Raw genomic sequence first — 22,679 nt, forward strand, 5'->3', positions numbered from 1 at the left:
AGCCGCGTTGGGAGGAGGTGGCGTGCTGCCGGACCGTAACGATGCTCTTGGGTTTCTCTTCTTGCTCTCCCGCCGGCGCTCAGAAACACGCTTTAACAGCGAAGCCCTGTCCTCGGAAGAAGAGGATGCAGACACTCGCGACGGCGCACTGAAAGCTGTGGACCAGAGCCCGTCTGCGAAGAGGAGCGTCGCGCAGATAATGAAGGACAAGAAGAAGCAGACGCAACTCACCCTGCAATGGTAGGGCTGCCCAGGCGAGCCGCTGCCGCCTTGCCCCGGGGGGACCTTCTCGTAAGAGCCGAGTCGGCACGGAGGGCTGCACCTCACAGATCTTTTAGGAATAATGTATGGGTTTGTGGGGTGATGTTTGGCTAGTTGTGGGGTTTTTTTTTCGGAGCAGTCTCGTCTACAGGTAAGGACATCCACCTCCAAATTTCTAGCAGAGGTTTATCAGTTAACCAAAATCTCCAACATATTCTAACAGTATGTGGCTATCAATAAAACGTATCGAAAAAAAATGTAGAAATGAAGCATTACTTAAGACTTACTTTCGTGAAAGAATGTTTTAATTATCCTTTAAGGCTATGGATGTTAGATTTTCACTGTCTTATAATGTATTTTTTTACATCATAATCTACCATCCATGGGATCTCTAACTTCATTTAATCTGGGCAAAAAAATAACCAAATAGCAGATAAAATTCTGTGGACATTAACTGATGTTTCTATTAAAACACATTTGAAATTAGGAAGGAGTGGTGTTGAATTAAATGGAATTTAGTTACCAAATACAGGCTGTGCATCTAGATTGATTTTTTTTTTAATTTCTAAGAAATGAGAGAAACCCGAATTACTCAGTTTCTTAGTCTATCTTCCATCTGATTTAGAGCATAAATTGTAAGGATTTGAGTATGGTGAGTCAGTGCAAAATTATTCAGTGCGCAGCATTTACTACACAGTATTTTCTTACAGATTTGTGTAATTTGAGAAAGAAATAGTCTGCACATCATCCCAGGAGTAGCAGAAAATGTAATCCGATAAAGAAACAGGACCACAGAGAAATACCCAGCTGCTACCAAGAGTTCAGTTCAAATGTAGACAGACAGTTTTTTCTTCAGTGTTTAAAGTTTTACTTTAATGACCATCACTAGGCACTTCTATTCTGCAGACTGATTGGGAAGCTACATAAAAAAGGCACCCCTTTCAGAAGAAGCCAGTTCTTTGCTTTTCAGTATGGTTTGGTCAAGAAACGGCTTTAGGTCTAGCATGGAAATTAAAAAGCAAAAGTAGGAAAAGAAGATATGTTAGCACAGGTGTTAAAAATACAGTGGGGCAGAAGATGCAAGTCCAAGCTCCTGCTCTATTCAAAGGACAGACTTAAACATTTCATAGTCCACTTAGTGCTCTTATTTTCAGAACCAGGCTGTCCCTTAGATGTTGATCATTTAATTATTTCTACAAAGCAAAATGTTCAAACATTGAAAAAGACTCATTAAGAAAAGGGGCCTGGCCCCAGGTTTTCCATATTCTACAACTAACCTAAGCACCAAGCGTGCAGTCAGTCTGTGGTACCTGTCTTGTTTAGGAGAAACCTATTTGTGTGCTCGCATGGAATTTTTCAGTAAAATTAAAAAAAGAAAAGGGCAGTACAAAGAACCAAAAGGAAAATAAGATCAGGAGACACGGAATGTTGCTTCTTACTCTGCAGTTTCTTTCTCTGTACAGGCTGGAAGAAAACTACATTGTCTGTGAAGGAGTTTGTTTGCCAAGATGCATCCTATATGCACACTATTTAGACTTCTGCAGAAAAGAGAAGTTGGAACCTGCCTGCGCTGCAACTTTTGGGAAGGTAAAGAGCAAATGCTTTCATAATTTATTGGATTAATTCTTTGATGGAATCACAATTCAGTACATCTGTGTCAAAATTCCTCTCAAATTCGCATGTTTTCTACACACATGGAATCAGACTACATTGTTTCATATTACAAGGATTTCATGACATTAGATTTAGGAAACTGAGATTCCCTTTCAGTTATTGCTATTTCATACAAAGACATTCTCTCCGAGAGATTTTTCTTTCCCTTTTTGATGATGATGTTAATAGGGTTCTTTCCACAAAACCAGATCTGACATGGAGGACACTTTTAATTATACTAAAGGCAGTGAAAAGTGAGATGTGACACAAGAAGCAATACAAGACCAGGAATAAAAATTAATAACACAGAGAGCTCCTGAATAAGAAACTGTTGATTCGTCCTCTTTTCTACCTTTCTCTACAAGTAATCCTGAAATCATTTAATGTAAGGGAGATGTGAACTCTCCAAATTAAATCCTCAGTAGTTAGTGAAACAGGAAACCAAAAATGCTTCAAAGATCATCTTTTTTTAAACACTACTGATCTAGTCATTGTTCATATATAGCAAAATGCATTAATTTAATTAAATAATAATAATGGGTTTTAAATCCAGTTCATAAAATGTTCACTTACCAATTTTTTCCTCTTGAATTGGATATACTGAGAAAGTATCTAATTTTCATTACAGTTTCAGTATAAATGAGGAAGACAATAGTTTTCCATATAAACATTGCTATGACAGTGATCTGTCTGTTAGATATATCTATTACATCTACTTCTATTACTGAATTACTTTTTAACTTCATAAACCTTTTGCCTTAAGTATCGTTCTTCACAGGAAGAGTAGGATGTTCTTAGGATGCTAATCTCAACCTTAGGACTCCAGTGACAGAATGTTTTGCTTGATTTGGATTAAATCACATAACATGAATTCTTTATGTGCAGCATAGAGCTAACAGAAACTTTCATAGGGTTTCAGTGGGCATAAAAAAGTTTAAGACTGTCCAACACTTTGATAGTGGACAACATACAAGTACCTGTGAGGCAAATATTTGCTTGCTTTAACCTTCAGATCACACTTTTCAAATAAAAAATAAATTTATGTTTAGTTGTTTGGCTGTAAACAGAATAGCTAGAGGGCAGACCTTTCCCTGGTTCTGTTTAGATCTCTGAAGCAAAAGGTACAGTTGCACTTTAGGGACCTGAGTGAAGCAGGACCCTGATGAAGAAAACTAGATTTTAAACTGTAGAAGTGAAAACGGAAGGGAAGAACAGGTAGGAAGGATGGGAAAGAGAAAGGGAGATTGGAGATACATGACAAGAAGGACAAAGGATGGAAGGACCCCTGCAGTGTAAAAACATAGACTCATAGAATCAGCTAGGTTGGAAAAGACCTTTAAGATCATTAAGTCCAATCATTACCCTAGGACTGCCAAGAACACCACTAAACCATATCACTAAGGGTGTATACATGATTTTTGAACACTTCCAGGGACGGTGATTCCACCACTTCCCTGGGCAGCCTGTTCCAGTGCCTGAGCACCCTTTCGGTGGAGACATTTTTATATATCCAGTCTAAACTTCTCCTGGCACAGCTTGAAGCCATTACCTCTTGTCCTGTCACTTGTTACTTGGGAGAGGAGACTGACCCCCACCTCACTACAACCTCCTTTCAGGTAGTTGCAGAGAGCAATAAGGTCCCCCCTGAGCCTTCTCTTCTCCTGACTAAACCCTCCCAGTTCCCTCAGCTGTTCCTCATAAGACTTATTCTCCAGACCCTTCACCAGCTGTGTTGCCATTCTCTGGACCTGCTCCAGCACCTCAGTGTCTCTCTTGTAGTGAAGGGCCCAGAACTGAACACAGTATTTGAGGTGCAGCCTCACCAGTACAGAGTGAGGGGGATGATCACTGCCCTGGTCCTGCTGGCTACGCTATTTCTGATACCGGCCAGGAAGCTGTTGGGCCCCCACAAGCTGGCTCATGTTCAGTGGCCATCGGTCAGCACCCCCAGGTCCTTTTCTGCTGAGCAACTTTCCAGCCACTCTTCCCCAAGCCTGTAACATTGCATGCTTGTTTCTGTTGTGATGTGACATCAATATTTATTCGTGGACTACATTACACCATATATTAACACCACGATTCTTCTATGAACAGATTGCTAAGAACGCATACCAGTGTTGGAAATTAACACGGCTTTTTCTCTTCAGACTATTCGCCAGAAATTCCCTCTCCTTACCACAAGGCGGCTTGGAACAAGGGGCCATTCAAAGTAAGGTGCACTTTACTGCGTAGCCACTAACAGAACTCATGCTGTGAATGACATGTGTTTCCACGTCACCACTATATGTAATTGGTATAATATGTACTAATGGGCATGGGAGTTTTATTCAGATGACAAGCTGCAAGTGATAACGTTCAAAGTGCATGATGAAACTGATAGAAAGTTTGAGTTTTGAAAACATTACTTCAGGCATAATTTCTAAAATTAAACTGATTAAGCTTCTAAACCTTGTAATTATACTTAGAGAGCCATGCATTTTTTGCAAATATATGTGGAACTTTATATAAAAATTGATTATATGATACCTATATCTTGGTTACAGCTGCTCATCTTTTTATAAATAATGTGAAATTTAACTATGGTTTTCTTTGCCTTTTGCAAACCTAACAACTTGCTTTGTGTTCCTTACACAACTATGTGGAAAAAAGGCCCTAGAAAAAAGCATCGCATTAAATTGAGAAGAAAGAATACATCTGGTCTTTGGTGTGGGTAATTCATAAAAACTCTGAAAAGTACATACCTGTAGTGCAGTCGTTTCATAAATAATGTATATGGTTAATTTGTATATTTGATCTGTGGAATATTAGGCTGTAGGAATAGATCACAGATAATTATATATCACCTGTGGTGATATTTGTATTAGTTCTGACATTACGCTTTTGGTCATGACGAAGTCAGTGTAAACCAGTGGTGAACAGTGATAACAACATACTTGCATCCAACCTTCCTCTATGTCCTGATATCAAGACTGTTGAAGAAGGCCTGATGAATTGCCCCCAGTCTAATTTGTTTTTTAACAGGAGAATGTTACTTTTAAGGAAATGAAAAAAATGTGTAGTGTGTTGACATAAGGAATGTAGAGAAGTCAAAATAATGCTCTAGGGTGTTGCTAGAGTCAAGTTATGAGTTAGGCCATTCTAACAAAACTTCTATCCCTGTTTGGGGAGTCACAGATACAACAGTTCTCTGTATTGCCTGAAACCAAGTCTGGCTCTGAGCTTTTCTGAGTGTCGTGCTTTAAAATGTTATTTTAGTGTTTATTAATATCCAGTTTTAGAAAAATATTTAAACCTAAATAGTGTGCTGGTACCATTCAACATAAAATAGGACTAGTTAAATAATTTTGTTCTTTTAAAGTAACCTCCAAAAACTTAATGGTTTTCAATCCCAAATAACATTTAGACCAGATCCTTATCTGTGCATTTCTATTGATTTCAAAATAGGTTTCCAAAAAATAAGATATTTCTATGAGGAGCAAATTAAGATAGATATTATGTCCAGCTTTCTGTGTTAACACAGAAATTTAACATTATTAATGCCAATATTTTAGGAGATGCATGCCTTTAAATATGTGAGTAGCACTAGATTTTTCTCATGCTTAAAATTATTCGTATGTACTTACTGAATAAGATTCATGAAACTATCCTTGACTTATAGAAGAAAGCACAGAGGGATGAAGGTTTACTGAAACAAAACTAAACCCCAGAAAATTAGCAAAGCATTTTGCTAATGAAGAAGATACAGAACCAGAATTACTGGCAGAAGAGACTCAAACATTCTGCTTGTTTGGGAAAACTATTTTGAATGACTTAGCCTTGAAAGACAAAGTTATTATTGTCTTTCAGTAATTTAAAAGCAAAACTCAAAATGAAAGGAGACTGAAAAAGAAAAAAAACCTATAAGGCTGGTTTTAGCAAGTGCTTTGCAATATACCACAAATGTCTGAAGTGTATTGCTTACTTTTATAATTCTGGGGGGTTGGTTCATGTTGTTATGCTTGGTTTTCTTCCTGCCTTATAAATATAAAAAATAGCCAGTTGATTCCAACTTAGTTTTGCTAAAGAATGCACAGGAGACATTTGTGAATTTTAAGTTTTGTTGCAGTATAGATGAAAGTAGGGAAGAATTTCAATTCCCAAGTTTTACAAAGACATTTTGTTTCTTGGATATGTCTCAAATGTTTATTTTAAATAGTCATTAATTAAAATTAAAAGGAAATAAAGCCTGCATAGAATGTTTCTTTTTTTAACTGAGGACAGTTCTTGCACAGTTTCTGTCACAGTCTTACAAATTTGTAATCCATTGATTTTTTTCAAGACAGAGTACATGATTTGCTTTGTGTAGAGGAAAACTGGAACTGAAGTTAATTTCTCTTTTGTAACTGACCTATAAATGCTGAATAGAGGGATTTTGAGGGATGTTACTATTAGAAAGGTTGTTTGTAGGAGAAAATGTCACCTGTGGTGAAGTTCAGCTATTGTTATGGGCGTAAGTTCGTGTAGACTTAGCTTTGCAGATGGACATTTGCTGCTGGTGTTGTTTTCAAGATTTTAGGATATCTGGTACTCACAATCTGTGCAGGAATATTTGACAACCTACTAATTCCTCAATGTGTTAGTTAAGTCTTACTCAGTTTCATAACCCAACGTATTTGGAGAACCACTTTCAAGTTATAATGAATGAGATAATACAAGGGGGAATATCTCCCAAATGTTTATCATAATTTTGATCTGACATATCTCATGAACTGATAACCAGGATCTATTCAGGATCTAAACTTCCAGACATATTTTGTGTCTGCATAATTTAAAGCACAGTAAGTCAACATCTATTAGGTAACAGAATATATTTCAAATCTAGTTATTGACATGGAAATCTAGTTACAAAATTAATTGTGTTGGAATATGTGTCACTATATTCCATTTTTCTCTAAGACATTTAACATTAATAGCATGGAAATGCCTCACACCCAACACTTCTTCAGCAAATCCTGTATCTCTATTGACCTTGGTGGTATTATGTGCCATATTTTCATATGGATTAACTGTTCTTGAACAATTTCCTAAAAGGGATGAGGCATCAGCAGGGTTTGTTTGAACATCTGGCATTTGTTTTTCCTTTTTTTTTTTTTTTTATCTGAGTTTTCCTCAGGGACTTTTCCTCTTCAATTCTCATTTCCACTAAGATACATTTGCATTGTTCTTGCTGTGTAAAAAAAGGACGTCATAAAAGGCATAAAATATCTCGGGTTTAGAGACTGAATACAGCAGCCAACAGTCATAGAGAAGTGGCAGTATAAATAATGGTCTCTGATTATCAGTTTATCTGTCTCTGATATTGTGGACCATATTCACCTCAGAACCACAGACCCACTGAAAAGCATATTCATTTCTGCTTTCACCAGGTAGCAGTTAGTAACGTAAGTCTAATTTCAGAAGTATTTCAATTAAATTAATAAGCAAGTTAGGGAACTGTTCATCAGTTTCAGAAAATGACTAGTTACCCTCTGCTTTTATGTCAACATGAACTCCAAATTTTGTAAGCTGTTTCTGTGTGGAACAAAGTAAGGGTTACTGCGACTGGTAAGAGACACTTCTTACTAGCAGTTAAATCCTGTTTTTTAAGCATGAAAGTGTGACATTATTTTGTTTCTGTTGTTGCTACATTATTTCGATATAACGTTAGTAGGAGCAGTAATAGTAATATCATCACTGACAGTGATGTTTCATATGGCATTGCCTAGGTGCTCTGATCATTGTCTGGGCCTCTACTGCACCAGATGCTGCAAAAGCATGAAAAGAAAAAGACCACTCCTCTCTAATGGAATCATTATTCTTATATATCAAAGAATAAAATGCCTTATTGGGCACTGCATGCACACACAGTAATGTATTGATAGAGCCTGGCTGTGCTCAGAAATCAAAGAAAATTAGTTCCTTTTCCATCATCTTCAAGGTGACAGAAATAGTTTTTCTCCCACACCAAAACAAGGCCAAGCTCTTTCAGGCGTTCTCATGAACATGGACTGGATTTGAGAAAGAAATTCTGCTCTTGAGTGTAGGATACACAAATGTTAGTTCCTCCTCTGATTCCAAGCAGCATTTGTCATCTCCAGTTCTGGGCAAAGGAGAGACCTAAAAAGGGGACCTAGAAGTCTGAGTCTAGAGTCTCTCTCTCTGTGTTTACATCCAACAACCCATTTGTACAAAACTGTCAGTACCAAAACACTAATTTGAATATTTGGCCAAGAAGGTACAACACATTAGACACAATTTTGTTAACTAAGTTCAATTGTTACATACCCATGCTAATCACTCCAGATCGCAGATTGTAGGGGAAGGTTTCTGTATTCCCACTAAATGGAAGAAGATCCAACGTGATAAATACTGCAAACTGTTCTCTTAGCTTAGTGTTTCATAAGCAACAGTTGTCTGTGCAGCAGGTTCTGAATCCACCTTTTTGCATAGGTAATATTGGACATACTGTGGTCACTGGTAGAATTCAGTTATAACCTTCATGGTACATGAGTTACCTGGAGAAGCTATCTGGGAAATGTACATACTGCTCAGTCCATACACACAGAAGACTGAGCTCAAGTTACAATTTAATTTCTTTGTAGACTTTGATCAATGATGAATTTTAGCTTTTATCCATCATGTCTGAAAACTATTATCTTATTTATTAGGAGTGATTTAGTGGGTTAATAAAACTGATATGGCAGCTGGCCCTGTGATAACAAGTTATTGCAAGTCACTGAACAGCTTAAGCATATCATTTCCTTATCAGCTATCATTCGTGTCAGTGTATGCTAAAATCAGGGCTGCTAGTTGTGTAGGAACATATGTTACAACAAACCACTGAAATTAAAGGAGGAAAAGCAGTCCAGCTTGTTTTTCAAAAGGTTTGTTACAAATTGAGAATAAGTTCCTTATGAGGACTGGTTTCATTTTATTAATTATATAATAGCAATATAAATAGTAAATACATCTATATTATACATGCACATAGAAATATGCATATAAAGACACAGAAAAAAGGTACCTGAAGTTGTAGGTTAAGGATGTTACCAGTGTGCCTGGGATGGGTATACTCAACTTTCAACAAGGAGCCCAAAATAAGCTTTTCAGCTAATAACTTTGGCTTCTAAGACAATAAAAATCTTCACAACTTATTACTCTATAAAGTATACCAGAAAGAGCTTGAACAGTACAGATTATACTTTTTTTTAAATTGCTTCTATGTCATGACCAGAAAGTTGTATTTTTTAGTACTAAAAATTCAACTACGCAAGTAGCTGAAAGAAATCAGAATGATAACTACTATGTCTTGATACACACAGAATAGGCACTGAAAATATCTGTTCTCCGTAACAAAATGTCCCAGCTGATATGTTGGAGGAGGAACAAGTGTATTGTCTACCACTGGAAACCTGAAAGTCCAAATCATACAACAGTTCCTGTTTCTAACCCAAATATGTTAATATTGAATTAGATGCTGAATAATCTAGACATTGAATCCTAACTTTGTAAAGAAGTAATGCTTTTCCTTGTCTCTGTCCACTCCAACTTTAGCAGAAGGGCATTCCAAGTTTGTAGTGAAAGGATGGAGTTTTAGTTTTAGAATTTTAAAAAAGGCATGTGGTTAAAACTAAGAGATTTAGGGTGTTGGAATGAGATATACGTGACTGCTTGCTTACATGGCCAATGACAAATGTGCACATAACATTGTTAAGAAGCACTCACACCTCTGTTTTGTTTTCCATCCTGTTCAGTGCGCAACCTTTGCAATGCCAAGATGAAGTAAATGCTATTAATTCAAATAATCCATACATGTATATTTTCAATACCTCTTGTGTCACATGTAAAATTGCTTAATTTTCATGAAAGAAAAAATATTAATGCCTGTAGCATTTGTGTTAGAACTCAGAAAAATATTAGGAATTTCCAGATCTGGGTCTTTGGCCCAAGACTATCTGTTTAATTCTCCTAAACCAAAAGTAGTTGTTGAAAACCTTCAGGACTTTAGCTCACAACATGGGTGACACAGTACTATGTGTGAACCAGAGGACAACAGTCTAGCATTAGGGCATTTAATGAAAGATCCCATTGGCATTCTAAACCACCTTGAGGTGTCACTTTGCTTTGACCAGTCAGCTCTGACTTTAATGGGTAAAAAGGGAGCTGTTATGAGCACATGCTCCTGTGTCTGAGCTTCTGGGTATTAATGGGTTTTTAAAAATGGTCAGTGCACCACATCACCATCCCCCAGAAAAATACAGTTACGGGCAAAAAAATTAACAGTACAGAAGCAGGGGAGAAACTGTTTGCCTTCCTATGGGTCACGAAGTACCACTGTGATCTAGTGGTATTATGTTGAGTCACCAGTTTCAGGCAAAGAGTAAAAGCTATGATATTTAACAGCAGGCACTTTCTGTTCACATTTCTTGGCTGTAAACTCCTGAATGCACACAACAGACTGACCAGAAATAGAATGTCTATTTCAGCTGAGGTTTTTATAGCTACTTAGGATAAGCAAATATATCACCCAAATGAACATTTTCTTAAATATCTTTTGTATCTAATGGCTTTAGTCAGCTTTGCAAATATAAGCATTTGAAGGTTTTGTTCTTATCTGTGACTGTCCCATACAAGAAAAAACAGTAAGATTGTAATTTCTTTTAATGGGCATCACCAGGAATAGCAGACATGAGCTGAAAACTTTTGTTTATGTGTTCTATGACTATTTGTTGGGGACTTTGTGTCTTAAGAGTGAATTTCTTCAAGCTTTTTAGAAGTTTTAATGGAATTAGTGCGATTCAATGTACTTGAACTACAAGCGTTACTTTGAAGCAGTTCAGTTAAAACAGCTGCCATGACATTTTCAAGCTGACTTCAGTAAAACCCGAATGAATCTGACTGAGTGTATTGTCCATAACATTCTTAGACAAATTTGGTTTAACACAATCAGTTTTTAAATCTATTGAGTGGAATTTTTAAGACAGGGCCTATCACTTTTGACAGATGAACTCAAGCAAACTTTGCTATGACCGGTAAAGAAAGAGCTGCCCCCAGCTTGCTCTCCTGCCCTTCTCCTGAAGGTCAATTCTTTTGTAGCAAAATCAGTGGAAAGCAGTAATATCTACTGCATAGCTGTTTTCCTTAGCACCAACCCACCCTTTTTAGTATCTTTGGTTAAGCTGTTGAGCTCAGCACTGCAGAGCCTGACCAATAAACATATTTCCTCTTCCATCGGTATTTGGGAGCAGTGATCTCCAGGAGAGTAGCAAGGAAGAAAAATGTGGATGAGAACTGCTTAAGTGGCTAAATAATTCAGAGTTGGTCAGCCTGCAACCTGAGAGAAGAATGAAAAAATGACGTTAGCATTTTTATTCATAGGAGGTTGAACACTAACTTATTGGGTACACTGGTGAGTTATTTTCAACTAGGAAGTGCTCTGTGGGACTGTTTAAATATAACAGTGGTAAGTCTGAGAAAATAAACCTTTAAATCAAACCCAGCACCTTGCCAATAAGTAAAGTAAAATGGGGGAGAAAGCACATTAGGGAAAAAGAGATGCAACATGTTTCTGGGAGATTTGCTGTTCCAGCTGCATTCTTATAAGAGAGAAAGTGTTTTAAATGTAAAGAAGATCCTATCCTTGAATTTTGGATCAAATTATGACAATAATGTTTTCTGTGAGACCAGATTTTGTTTCATGTCAGTGAAAGGAGTTGGCAGACACTGTTAAGAAAAGCTTTCAGAAAGCATTGAAAATCAATTTGACAATTCTCCTTACTTGATATATCACTTATAAACAATTCTTTTCCCCCCACCCCCCACAGGTATCACTATTATGGAATTGGCATTAAAGAAAGCAGTGCGTACTACCACTCTGTGTATTCTGGAAAAGGCTTAACCAGGTACAGTAGCATCACTTCTGAGACATAGTCAGTGAAGGTCTAACTTCAACCTTCCCTTAGGAAGGTATCTGTAGGACACTAATTTTTGTTAATACCACAACTAGTATTGCTGCATATCTCAGTGTCTTGTATTCCTATATTTAAGTAGCAGTTTGCTCCCTGAAGACACTGATTTTGTTTTAACAGGTTGATCTAGACCTTTTGGTAGTGACTTCCAGTATGGCCCCACAATAGTCGTTGTAGAGCTGCAACAACTTATAACAGCAGAGGATTTGTTTGATTATGTGTGAGGCAGCAAAACTTCATTTCCAGAACACTTGTATCATATTGTTTGCTTGTGTGTCACCCTCTGAGTTCTTTCCCCAGGATAGCTTCCCATTATGAAACGTCTGTAGAATGGTGTGAAGCTGACACCTGTGGGGCAGGAGGGAGGGGTCAATGTGGATTAATATTTACAGGTCCTTTGACTGGCTAATATCAGTTTAAACCTAACCCAGGAAGCTCTAATTATGTTTATTTAAGGGACAGCTAGCAGATCAATACGTTACGATAGCTGCCTGTTGGTTTGCGAAAGATTAATAGTTCGTAAAACAAATATCTCTGTTCACATATGGCTTGAACGACAGCTTTCATTGTCTAAAGCAGTATATATGTATTAAGTGGGGACTCTGAGAAAGGAAAGGGATAAATAAGTTTGTGATTGCATATAGAAAATTCAACTGCTGGCAGATTTAGATTATACCCAAAAAGACTTTTTCCACGCAAAAGTACAAGTGTAAAAATTGATTGCCAATGATGCTTAAAAGAAGGGATCTCTCCACTGCAGAATTTAAGGTGTAATAGACTGGAATACGCCATTTCCTTGTCCAGTGTTTATCCAGAGCTGTGGAGGTGTTGCTGGTACACAGTGAGATGAGATTCTTTAATAATACAGAATTATCTTGAACAAGTTGCTCATTTAATTGACTAAAAGACAGTTATATTCATTTAAGGGAATATAATCACTCTTAGTCATCAGCTTTATGTCAGCCAGTGCCCTTTTCATGTAAAGCTCTGTCTTTGCAGAATCTAACAACAATGAATACAAAGAAAGTGGAGGTACTGCAAAATTCCCCACAGCTGCATTTCCAACATTATATACTCACATAAAGATGGCATAGATACTTCAAGATTTTCAGGAGTACTCACTAGATTCACTAGTTAGGAACCTTGTCTTTGTGTAGGAATTGTCCTCTCATGTATGAGAAATTGAATTTTCGAGGTCCAGTACTCAAATTCTCTCTCTAGCTATTTAGAACAGAAGCTCAAATGCTCATTTTGCAGTCTGGGCTGTGACTGTGGTTGGATTTTTCTGTGAAGAGAATGATGCAGTAGCCTGGAGTTAACAAGCTTCTGAGTAAGGAAAGGGTCAGGCAGTGTAGGGATTCAAAATTGAGAGTGAATCTCCCAGTTGCTGGCTGCTGCATATAATGATCTGTCATAAAAATCTGTCCTTTGATGTCTATTCTTGTAGGTGAGCTACACACATGGTTCCTGGATCAAGCCTGGGGGAGAATTAGGCAGGAAAAATATAAGGGTTGATAATGGTATCAGATCACACCATGTCCGTACACAAATATAGGCATATGGAGGCCTTTCCCACAAGTCTTACATGTTAGATGGCAGCTTGTGGAAAGATTAGAAGGGGCAATGGGGCTTTCTTTAGTTGCCTAAATGTAGATCTCTACTGCTATTTCAAACTAAATTGGTATTCGTGTATTAAGATGTAGGTAATTGAGCTGAGTACAATAGTCCTTAAATGCAGGGTTGCAGATGCCTGAATTCTAAAATTCCACTGTAAATTTGACCTCCCAGTTAATTTAAGTATCAAGCCTTGCACTGTGAAAAGAGCAAACGCAACATGCTAACACCAAAAATCATTAGTATCCACAGCACTGTGTGAAGGGTAGCATTAGCTAGCAATTAAGGCTCTGAGGGAACAATGCTAGCAGATGTGTCCCTGTCCTTGGCAGAGAGGTTGGAACTAGGTGATCTCTAATGACTTTTCCAGCCCCAGCCGTTCTCCAATTCTCTGATTCTATGTTGTTTCGTCTTTTTGCTGTGCATTCTGTGTACGTTTTGCTGCACATGTGGAAATCCACAGTCCGTAACAAATACGTTAACTATGAGGCTAATCAGCTCCATGTTGTAATGCACCGAGTGATGCCTTCTTTCACACACATCTATTAACAACCAAGGGAATTCTGTAGGTAATGTGTGCTGGGTCATCAATGATGGGAGCTGTCAGGCACCTGTGCCTGGACTGGGCGGGACAACTGCTCAGCCTCTGGTTTTCTGTCGTGCCAGCAGAGCATCTCAACAGCATGAAATCACAATATTGCCACTAATAATTATAGGACTTTATGTTGCCTGTAGTATCTTATCAGTTCGCAGCTAGCAGAACAGGAAATAGCAATAATCAAACAACATCTATCATTATACTGATCTATTAGAATCTCTGTAATTACACATTGTCTAGTAGATATAATTTTAAAAGTGTGTTTTCTAATTTCTGCACTAAAGAGTTGCCTGGTAGTACAGTGACTTCAATTGGACCCTTAATAGGATATTCACTACACTGCAATACATTTCTGCCAGTTAATGAACCAGTTAATGAATCATTGATCTCAGAAATGCATTTTACTTGCATCCAAATAATACTGTGGTAAAAAAGAACCGAAAATCACTATGATTTTTTCATTTTCCTGAGAAGATCAAATAATACATTTTTTTTTCCTACTTCTAATTTGCTCAGCTGTATCAATGATTTTTTTGTATTTCCTGGTAAAGATCTTAAGGACTTGCACCTATGCTGCCCTTTTGCTATTTATGAAGTTGTAAAGATCCAAAGAAAAAACTGAAAATCTGATTTATACTTTACTGTTCAGTCAGTGATCTGAATCATCATGTTTTAGAAGTAGGTGTCCTGACATCCTCAGGCATTTGCAAAACAACTGAAGTTAAAAAAAAGGATAATTTTTATTGTAACTACATTTGGAGGAATGTGATAATTTTTCTAATTGATCTATTTTATATGCATGTATATGTACAAACTCTAAAAATGTTCTGCTTATGAAAAAAATTACCAAATGTGTTTATTTTCAAAGGTTCTCTGGAAGCAAGTTGAAGAACGAGGTAAGTGTTGTAGTCTGTTTCCTTTCACTTCTGTTATAATTGAAATATTATATGATCTGTGGCTTTAATTTCTTTGAAAATTACAGCAATATTTTCATTGAAGATTAGACTGTAACATCTTTTTTTCATGAGCTGAGTATTTGCTCCTCTGAATATTCAAAGAAAAATAATATTGGAAGTCACCTTCTGGGGTTCTGGTCCTGATCCAGTTCCCCATAATCACAGAGGTTCATAATAGACCCTCTTAAGCAAAGGATCAAGCTCTAGCTTAATTTTTTTGCATCCATAACTTTGGCTTTTTCATAATCTCATTTGTCTGATTGGAGGCCAAAAGATGGATTTTTTTAGTAAACAGAATTGTATACATCCTGGTCAGGATTGTCTTTCTCTATTTTTTGCTTTTTGTGTCATTTTCCTGTGTTGTGTCTTTTCACTGCTTTTGCTTGCTAGGTGGAACAAGCAGCACCCTTACACACCTCTATTCAGCCTTATAGCCTTTCACTGTACTTGCTCCCGTCTGAATATCTTAATAGAAAAAAGAATAATCATAGATAATTGTAAATGGCGTGTCTCCAATTTCTATTGGATATATGTCTTCTGATGAACTCTAGAACTATGTTTGGTTTTTTGTTCTGGTTTTGTTTGTCGGGGTTTTTTGGCGGGGGTTTTTTGGGGTTTGTTTTTTTGGGTTTTTTTGTCCTACACAAGTAACCTACATTTTCACTACTGTATGCTATTATATTGTCCCTGTCATTTTGGTCACATTTATACTAGAAAAATATGAATTATTGTACATTAAGGGTTAAGGATTGCTCCCAGGATTTTGCTTTGACACTGAGTTCAACTGGCATGGAATAGCCTGCATGCATATTATTAAACTCCTGAACCTACAAAAACCATAAGCACATTTCATCCACACTGGCACAGAGAAAAGTCCCTAGCATGAGGGAGGGTACTTTTGATTACTAGGAATTACTAGGAATCTTCTGGGAGACTGCTAATTGGCACGGGCCGAAAGAATGCCAGGAGCCATTCTGCATAATACTGTTCCAGCATTGCCTGGAAATGTTTCCTGACACCATTTAGTTTACTAGAATAAATATACCCTCTGTGGTCAACTGATACACAGCAAGTCTTTCTCCGTTTTCATTTCCAGATAAGCAACTCCTAGCTGATAGCAGAAATTCTTATTGGTCCATGAAAGTGTAGCTTTGCTCTATCGATTTCATCCCCTTTATTGCCGTTATCTCAAAGCCATCCAGATCTTTCTGCATGACCTTTTAGTCTTCCTCTTTATTGATGATTTCATTAGCTCATATCAGCCAATTTAATCTATGAAATGTTCAATGAGATCAGCTCCAAATCTGATCTTTGAAAATCTTCAATCCCTTTTCAACCTGTAGTAGTTTCCCTGTCAACACAACTTGTTAGCATTTCAGTTGGAGTCAGTTTCTTAAACATTTTACATTCTTGTACTAATCCCCATTCTCACCAGCATAACTAATGATTTCCCATGGTGACACCATGTCAACTATTTTAGTGAGGTTCAGATAGATTAGATCTGCTGCATTTTCCCCATTCAGGTAATCAGCTCTCTTATCAAAAAAAGATAGTGTTATGCCATGGGATATCCCCAGCATATTCAAGGGTTCATGAGCGCTACTACAACATTCATTCCTTCAGAGTTTTGGGATGGGAAATGTTTGGTTCCCTTGGCATAAATTAATGCACATTTACTTCCATCTCTGATGTGGCACTCCCCATCTTTTTGGGAACTAACAGTCCCATAAACTTGTTCAATACATTTGTCCTCCCAAAGTTCAATACATTTGTCCTCCCAGAAAAAGAAGCACAGAAAATGTGGTGGAAATAAGTGAGAAAGGGCACATGAGTATGAGGTTTTGATTGAAAAGCTCTGCATTGTCTGGAATTATTCGGGCAGATCTTTAAAGAAAAAAAAAAAAAAACAACAAACACATCTTTTATGGTCAAAATTTTTTTTTACAATTTCAGTGTATCAAAGATTAGGCAGCATATTTTCATAAAAGCGAACAGGTGATACATCCTTATTCATTTGCTTGAAAGTACATGCAATTAGGTATTCTAGAAAGATTTACAATGATTGCATAAGGTGTAATTCTCAATAGGAACATAAAGACATTGAAAGATGTTAAAGCACTGATTGTCTAAATATACTGAGTAAATGGCATTTGAATGAACACTTATTGAGTGCCAGGGATACTGTTTACTTCTGGTATGTTTTATCACATTTTCTAGTATTCCCACTGTAGGGGGAGATATCAGCAAATTCTTTTATCTAAACCAGTTAGTGCACCATTAGAGTCTGCATGGTTAATTAGGCAGATAATATTACTGTCATTATCTTAATGTTAAATGGTCATTAGAAACAGATGGCATTAAATTGAAAGGGCAAGTGGCAGTGGGTTAAAATATTAAGCCTAGAACTGAGGCACAATCATACAAGTCCATTAGCAAGGTAAAATCGTTGCAGATTACCCTCTCTTAAACCTCCCAGTACCATCACTTCCTTCTTTTAAATGAACTAATCCCTTTTAATTAGAACTTTTAATATATTTCATGGGTAATTAAATAATAAAATCATTAAGATTACTCCTGTTATTAAAAAAGAAAAAACAAACCTCCTGGTACTGATAGGCAATTACAAGACTACAAAACTATTGACAGGAAGAAGTACTAATGTTTTTACATTTCTTCAATTTCTTTGACTTAGAGTTTTATACATATTTGAATAGCAGATAGTGCGGGCAAAGTGTGTTTACATAGCGTATGCTTTCATTCCTTGCTGTCTGTTTTGGCAGACATTTCACACTGGGAGATACATGTATGGTGAATAAGTCAGTTAGAGTTATAATGTTCTGAATGCAGTATTTGAGAGAATTTGCCTTCAAACTGACCTCTAATTCATGAGTCAACATTTATAGGACAATACTCCCCTTTGCACACTTTTACACTATGTGTTATCCTATATACCTACTATTCCCACTTCAGTGAAATCTGACTGTATGCAAAGGGCTAGGAAAAGGCCACTGCAAATACCATTGAAATGCCTTGTGCATGGTCATAAATTCCATCCACTAGGACAAAGGAAATATGCACAGAGTAATGGATTTACTGCAGGTATATGCAGAAGGCCTGCTCAAGGCTCTGCACGTTGCCTTGATGTAAGGACTGGGTGGGCTAAAATGGAACCAAAGGTTTCAGCCAAATTGTCTTCTCTGGGTTTGAATGCAATTCTGTGAGAATAAGTACAATTCCATCAGTAAGGACAGAATCATAATACAGATTTTATTGCTTCTCTTGAGAATGAAGGTTTCATTTTAATTACATCATTTGAGAGCTTACTGAGCATAATGTGGTGTGCATTATAAATACAAGCATGGTAACACTGTATCACTACAGAACATTATTGCTGAGCTTTACTGAAAAGAAGACTAAATCAGATTCAGATGTGCAAGTATTAAGTTAGGAGTCTAAATAAGGGTTGATTTACCATATGTTGCTTAACAGTCAGTATCCACATATACAAGGCAGCTTGTTGTTTCACCCTTCAATCCCATCTCTCCAAAGGTTAGCATCTAATAATTATTCAAGATATTTTTTCAGTCTGTCACTAGTACAAGATGAGTCTACAATATTTCAGATGTCACAAGCTAAAGCAGCTTAAGAGGCTTAAGAACTCTAAGAACTGAAAGAAACTCAGCAGAATTTAGCATAATTCAGGAGGAATTTAACTTGTATCCAGGTCAATACTGACCGTGTCTCAGCAATAACTGGAGAACACTGAATGTCCAGGAATATCATTCTTATTGATATATGAAACTGGGGCTTTGTGTCAAGTCTGCCACAATCACAAAGCGACTTATAATAAATACTTAGATCAGAAGTGTCCACAGACCCTACGTACCATCACATCCATAACACCATAAGATATTATCAAACTTTACAGTAAACTAAAATAATGGTTGCCATAGTAAAACAGCAGAAATCACTATTGCTGTGCTATCAGAGCAGAAAGAGAGCAGGGGAGAGCAAAAATATCTCTGCTACTCTAGATCCCTGCGCTAGCAAGATACATATTAAATAAAACTTAGAGTTTCCATAAGAGTATGGCAGTCCATACTGTAGAGGAGAGAATTTTTTACTTCAGTTTTTAAACATAGATTAATCCAAAGATTGTAGAATTACATGAAGTAATGTGGTTTAAAGGCTCCATCACTCTGAAAACTGCACTTGATGGAGTTTAGATCTAGGCACATATTTATTTACCTTCTTGAACTGGAACCCAGGTCTGGATACACATCAATATTTTGGAAGGATTATATGAATGTGAATATTCAGGGATGTTGAGAGACTTGTGAGATAATATGCAACTTAGCATGAATTTTTGGTTTCAGTTGAACCTATTTGGTTGTTTCAATGTTCCTGTTTTTTTCCCCTTCCATTTCAGGGTGGTTTCACTCGTAAATATTCTCTGAGTTCCAAAACTGGGACTCTCCTCCCAGAGTTTCCAAGTGCCCAACACCTTTTGCTTCAAGGGTGCATTTCTAAAGACAAGGTAAAATGTGAGCTACTTCTCTTCTGTCTTACAGATCAAAAATTGCCACAGAATGTTTCTTCATATCTTAGCCTTTGAGGTATTGACATGAAAGAGCCAGAAATGTCCAGAATCAAACAGAAGTGACTGATTTATAGAGGGGGCAAACCTTTACTAACACCGATTAACTGGCTTTCCACTGGAAAGGTGGTTGAATTATTTACCTATTAACTGACCTAGTATTTTACAAACTGATGGTATGTAAGACTGGGAGAACAAAACAAACAAATAACTGAGAGTTGTATTCATTCCAAATGTCTTTGGTTTTAAGGTAAATTTTGTTCTGATTAGATCAGAACAAATAATTCACAACAAATAATTAGATGAACTATGCTTTTTTTGATTAATTGTTTGAAAAGAGACTGTGAAAATCTGAACTTCTTTTTTTTTGGTAGTAAAATTATATTCTCCAAATCAATACTTAGTATTGCTCATCCTAAGGATAATTGTTCCGTTAGAAGTATTGCGGGTATGTGTTTTATGTCTTTGACTCCTTGTCTGTGTGCTACATTTGTTTTATTTCTGGTCACATTACAGGCTGTTATATCCCTGAAATGTGCTAGAAACCTTTTGATATACGTTGAGAACTCTCTGATTTAGCCTCCAGTACAGGTCATGATGGTGGCTGTCTCGAGAAATGTTGCTTTAAAGGTTTTCGGTTTATGACCCCTTCCTCTTAAGTTTGATCTGTGAAAGTAATGAAGTCTAGGATTCCTGTTGTGAGGACTGAACAAAAGAAGCCATCTGTAGGACAGAGAGTTTAGCTAGAAATTTTACAGTTCCTAAAGAAAGTGCAAGAACTGGTGTACTAGGACAAGCGGTAATGGCTTTAAACTTAAACAGGGGAACTTTAGGGTAGATATAAAGAAGAAGTTCTTCACAGTGAGGGTGGTGAGGCACTGGAATGGGTTGCCCAAGGAAGTTGTGAATGCTCTAACCCTGGCGGTGTTCAAGGCCAGGCTGGACAGAGCCTCAGGTGACATAGTTTAGTGTGTAGTGTCCCTGCTCATGGCAGGGGAGTTGGAACTAGATGATCTTAAGGTCCTTTCCAACCCTAACTATTCTATGATTCTATGTGCATCACCTGCTGCTATGGTCTCCATCTCTCATGCATACAGTATTCTTGGTTGCATTTAAATCTGAAGAGCATTTGAGGTTCCATGCAGACCCAACACAGCAGTGTAAGCAAAACTGAATTTTACCGTTCCAACAATGAAGAAAAAAATGCAACTAATTTTGTCTTCATTTTTGGGTTGCAGTATTTAGTTGCTCTGATGTTTTAACCACATTATGGGAGAGCCCAGCAGCGCTTTGTGGGTGACTGTCTGTAGACAGACTCAAGGAGTTATGAGAAGACTATGGGAAGAGAGATGAATTTCTGTGTGTCTCCCACTTTCTCCTTGCTGCTCTTTCCTCATTCCTTGTTGTCTTGTTTCCTGTTTTCTTTTTTTACTGTCTTTCACTTCCTTCAGCTTATCTGGCCAAGGATTACTGAACCTAAAATATTTAAGTACTCTCTTGAAGAGATCCTGCACATGAAGTTTAACTCCTGCATTAAACTCTTAAGAACTTGCATGCAACTGAAATCTCTGGGGAGTTAATAAACGTAGCAGCCTGCACTAAAATTGATTGATAATTTCTTCATTTTATATTTCTGAGAAAAGCTTACCCAAACCTTTAACTTCCATTAATCTCTTAAAAAAAATTCTTTAAAATGTTCTTGAATCTTACACTTTGCCAGTGTTTTCCAAAGATATGTAATTACAGAAGCAGATCTGGAAGTCAGCAAGGTCTGTTTTCAAAGAAATCTGTGTGCTAAACCTATTGAATTAAGGTGGTACTAGGTTCATTTGATATTGGTTTTCCAGAGAAGTTCACAAGCTGTGGCAAACTTTCTGTGATTCTGGACCATAAGAACAGTTTTGCTAGCATTTTTCTTTCCTTAAAATACTTCACAAAATTTCTTGTTTTATAATCTGATACACATTTTAAAATTTACTATTATTCTTTACAAAGTCTTGTAATACCTCTGGAGAGTTATTAAAATAAGGGAACACTCCACTCAGATAAATTAGCCTGATGAGATGAAAGGGAGTTCTGTTCTTGTAAGGCAGTGATTAAACTTTGACCAAATGACTGGCAGCTATTTTCTCATTTGTCCAACTAGATGATGTTTCAGAACACTCATAGACGCCTATAGTAGCCTAATGATTAACTTGTACTACTCTTTGGGATTAATCTTAGCTTCAGAAAGGGGACTTTACTTTGCCATCTGACTGACTAACCTAGCTATTGCCTTGCTTTGATATCCACATTTTCACAGTGTATGCAGTCTCAGATGCTACATTTCTGACAACAGCATCAAGCCTCAAAGGTATTCATAAAATCTAGAGTGACCTCCACATCACTTCTGGCTATACAGGCTGTCTATTTGTGCATATGCATTGTAATACAATTTATGTTCCATATTTAAATCCTAGCTACAGAAAGCAGAAACCTACATCATTAGAGAAGTAAAGGAGAGAGCTAAGAAATTCTGTTTAATCTTTCTTTCTTCCAAAATAGGTAGATACTCTTATCATGATGTACAAGACACACTGTCAGTGTGTCCTTGACAATGCAATTAATGGGAACTTCGAAGAGGTAAGGTTGTTTGAACACACATTCTTGGTATATGTGCACAGGGAGCCAAGAAAGCGTTATTTATGTCCATGAATCTGGTTCCTACTCCTTTAGATTCAGCATTTCTTATTACATTTTTGGCAAGGAATGCCCGACCATCTTCTTCCCCTGCTTGAAAATCCCATCATCGTTGACATCTTCTGCGTTTGTGACTCAATACTGTATAAGGCAAGTAAAGCATTTAGCTTCATGGGTACATTACAGCTCTTGCTTGTGTAAAACCAGCATTGAAGTTAGAATAACAGTATGCTATGACTGCTTTCTGCCTCTTACTTGTGTAAATCAGGAAGGATTTCCTTGAAATCCTCGAATTTGGTGCATGTAAAAGCTGAAGTCCAGTCTCAGCCCTGCTG

At 37.1% G+C, this 22,679-nt stretch overlaps 1 protein-coding gene across 1 annotated transcript in view; it reads left to right on the plus strand.

Moving 5' to 3' along the window:
- Nucleotides 1-83: 83 nt before the first annotated feature.
- RFX6 (regulatory factor X, 6) overlaps nt 84-22,679 on the plus strand; it is a gene marked incomplete at its 5' end in the record, with an annotated part of 36,630 nt that continues 14,034 nt past the window's right edge. Inside the window, 8 exons of the mRNA XM_010015819.1 lie at nt 84-240; nt 1,725-1,848; nt 4,062-4,123; nt 11,757-11,834; nt 14,981-15,008; nt 19,498-19,605; nt 22,210-22,287; nt 22,381-22,494. Of these exons, the coding sequence (XP_010014121.1) occupies nt 84-240; nt 1,725-1,848; nt 4,062-4,123; nt 11,757-11,834; nt 14,981-15,008; nt 19,498-19,605; nt 22,210-22,287; nt 22,381-22,494 (749 nt within the window). The remainder of the gene's footprint in view (nt 241-1,724; nt 1,849-4,061; nt 4,124-11,756; nt 11,835-14,980; nt 15,009-19,497; nt 19,606-22,209; nt 22,288-22,380; nt 22,495-22,679) is intronic.

This window comes from Nestor notabilis, unplaced genomic scaffold (genome assembly GCF_000696875.1).
Source record: "Nestor notabilis isolate BGI_N333 unplaced genomic scaffold, ASM69687v1 scaffold2226, whole genome shotgun sequence".
Taxonomy (NCBI): Eukaryota; Metazoa; Chordata; class Aves; order Psittaciformes; family Psittacidae; genus Nestor; species Nestor notabilis.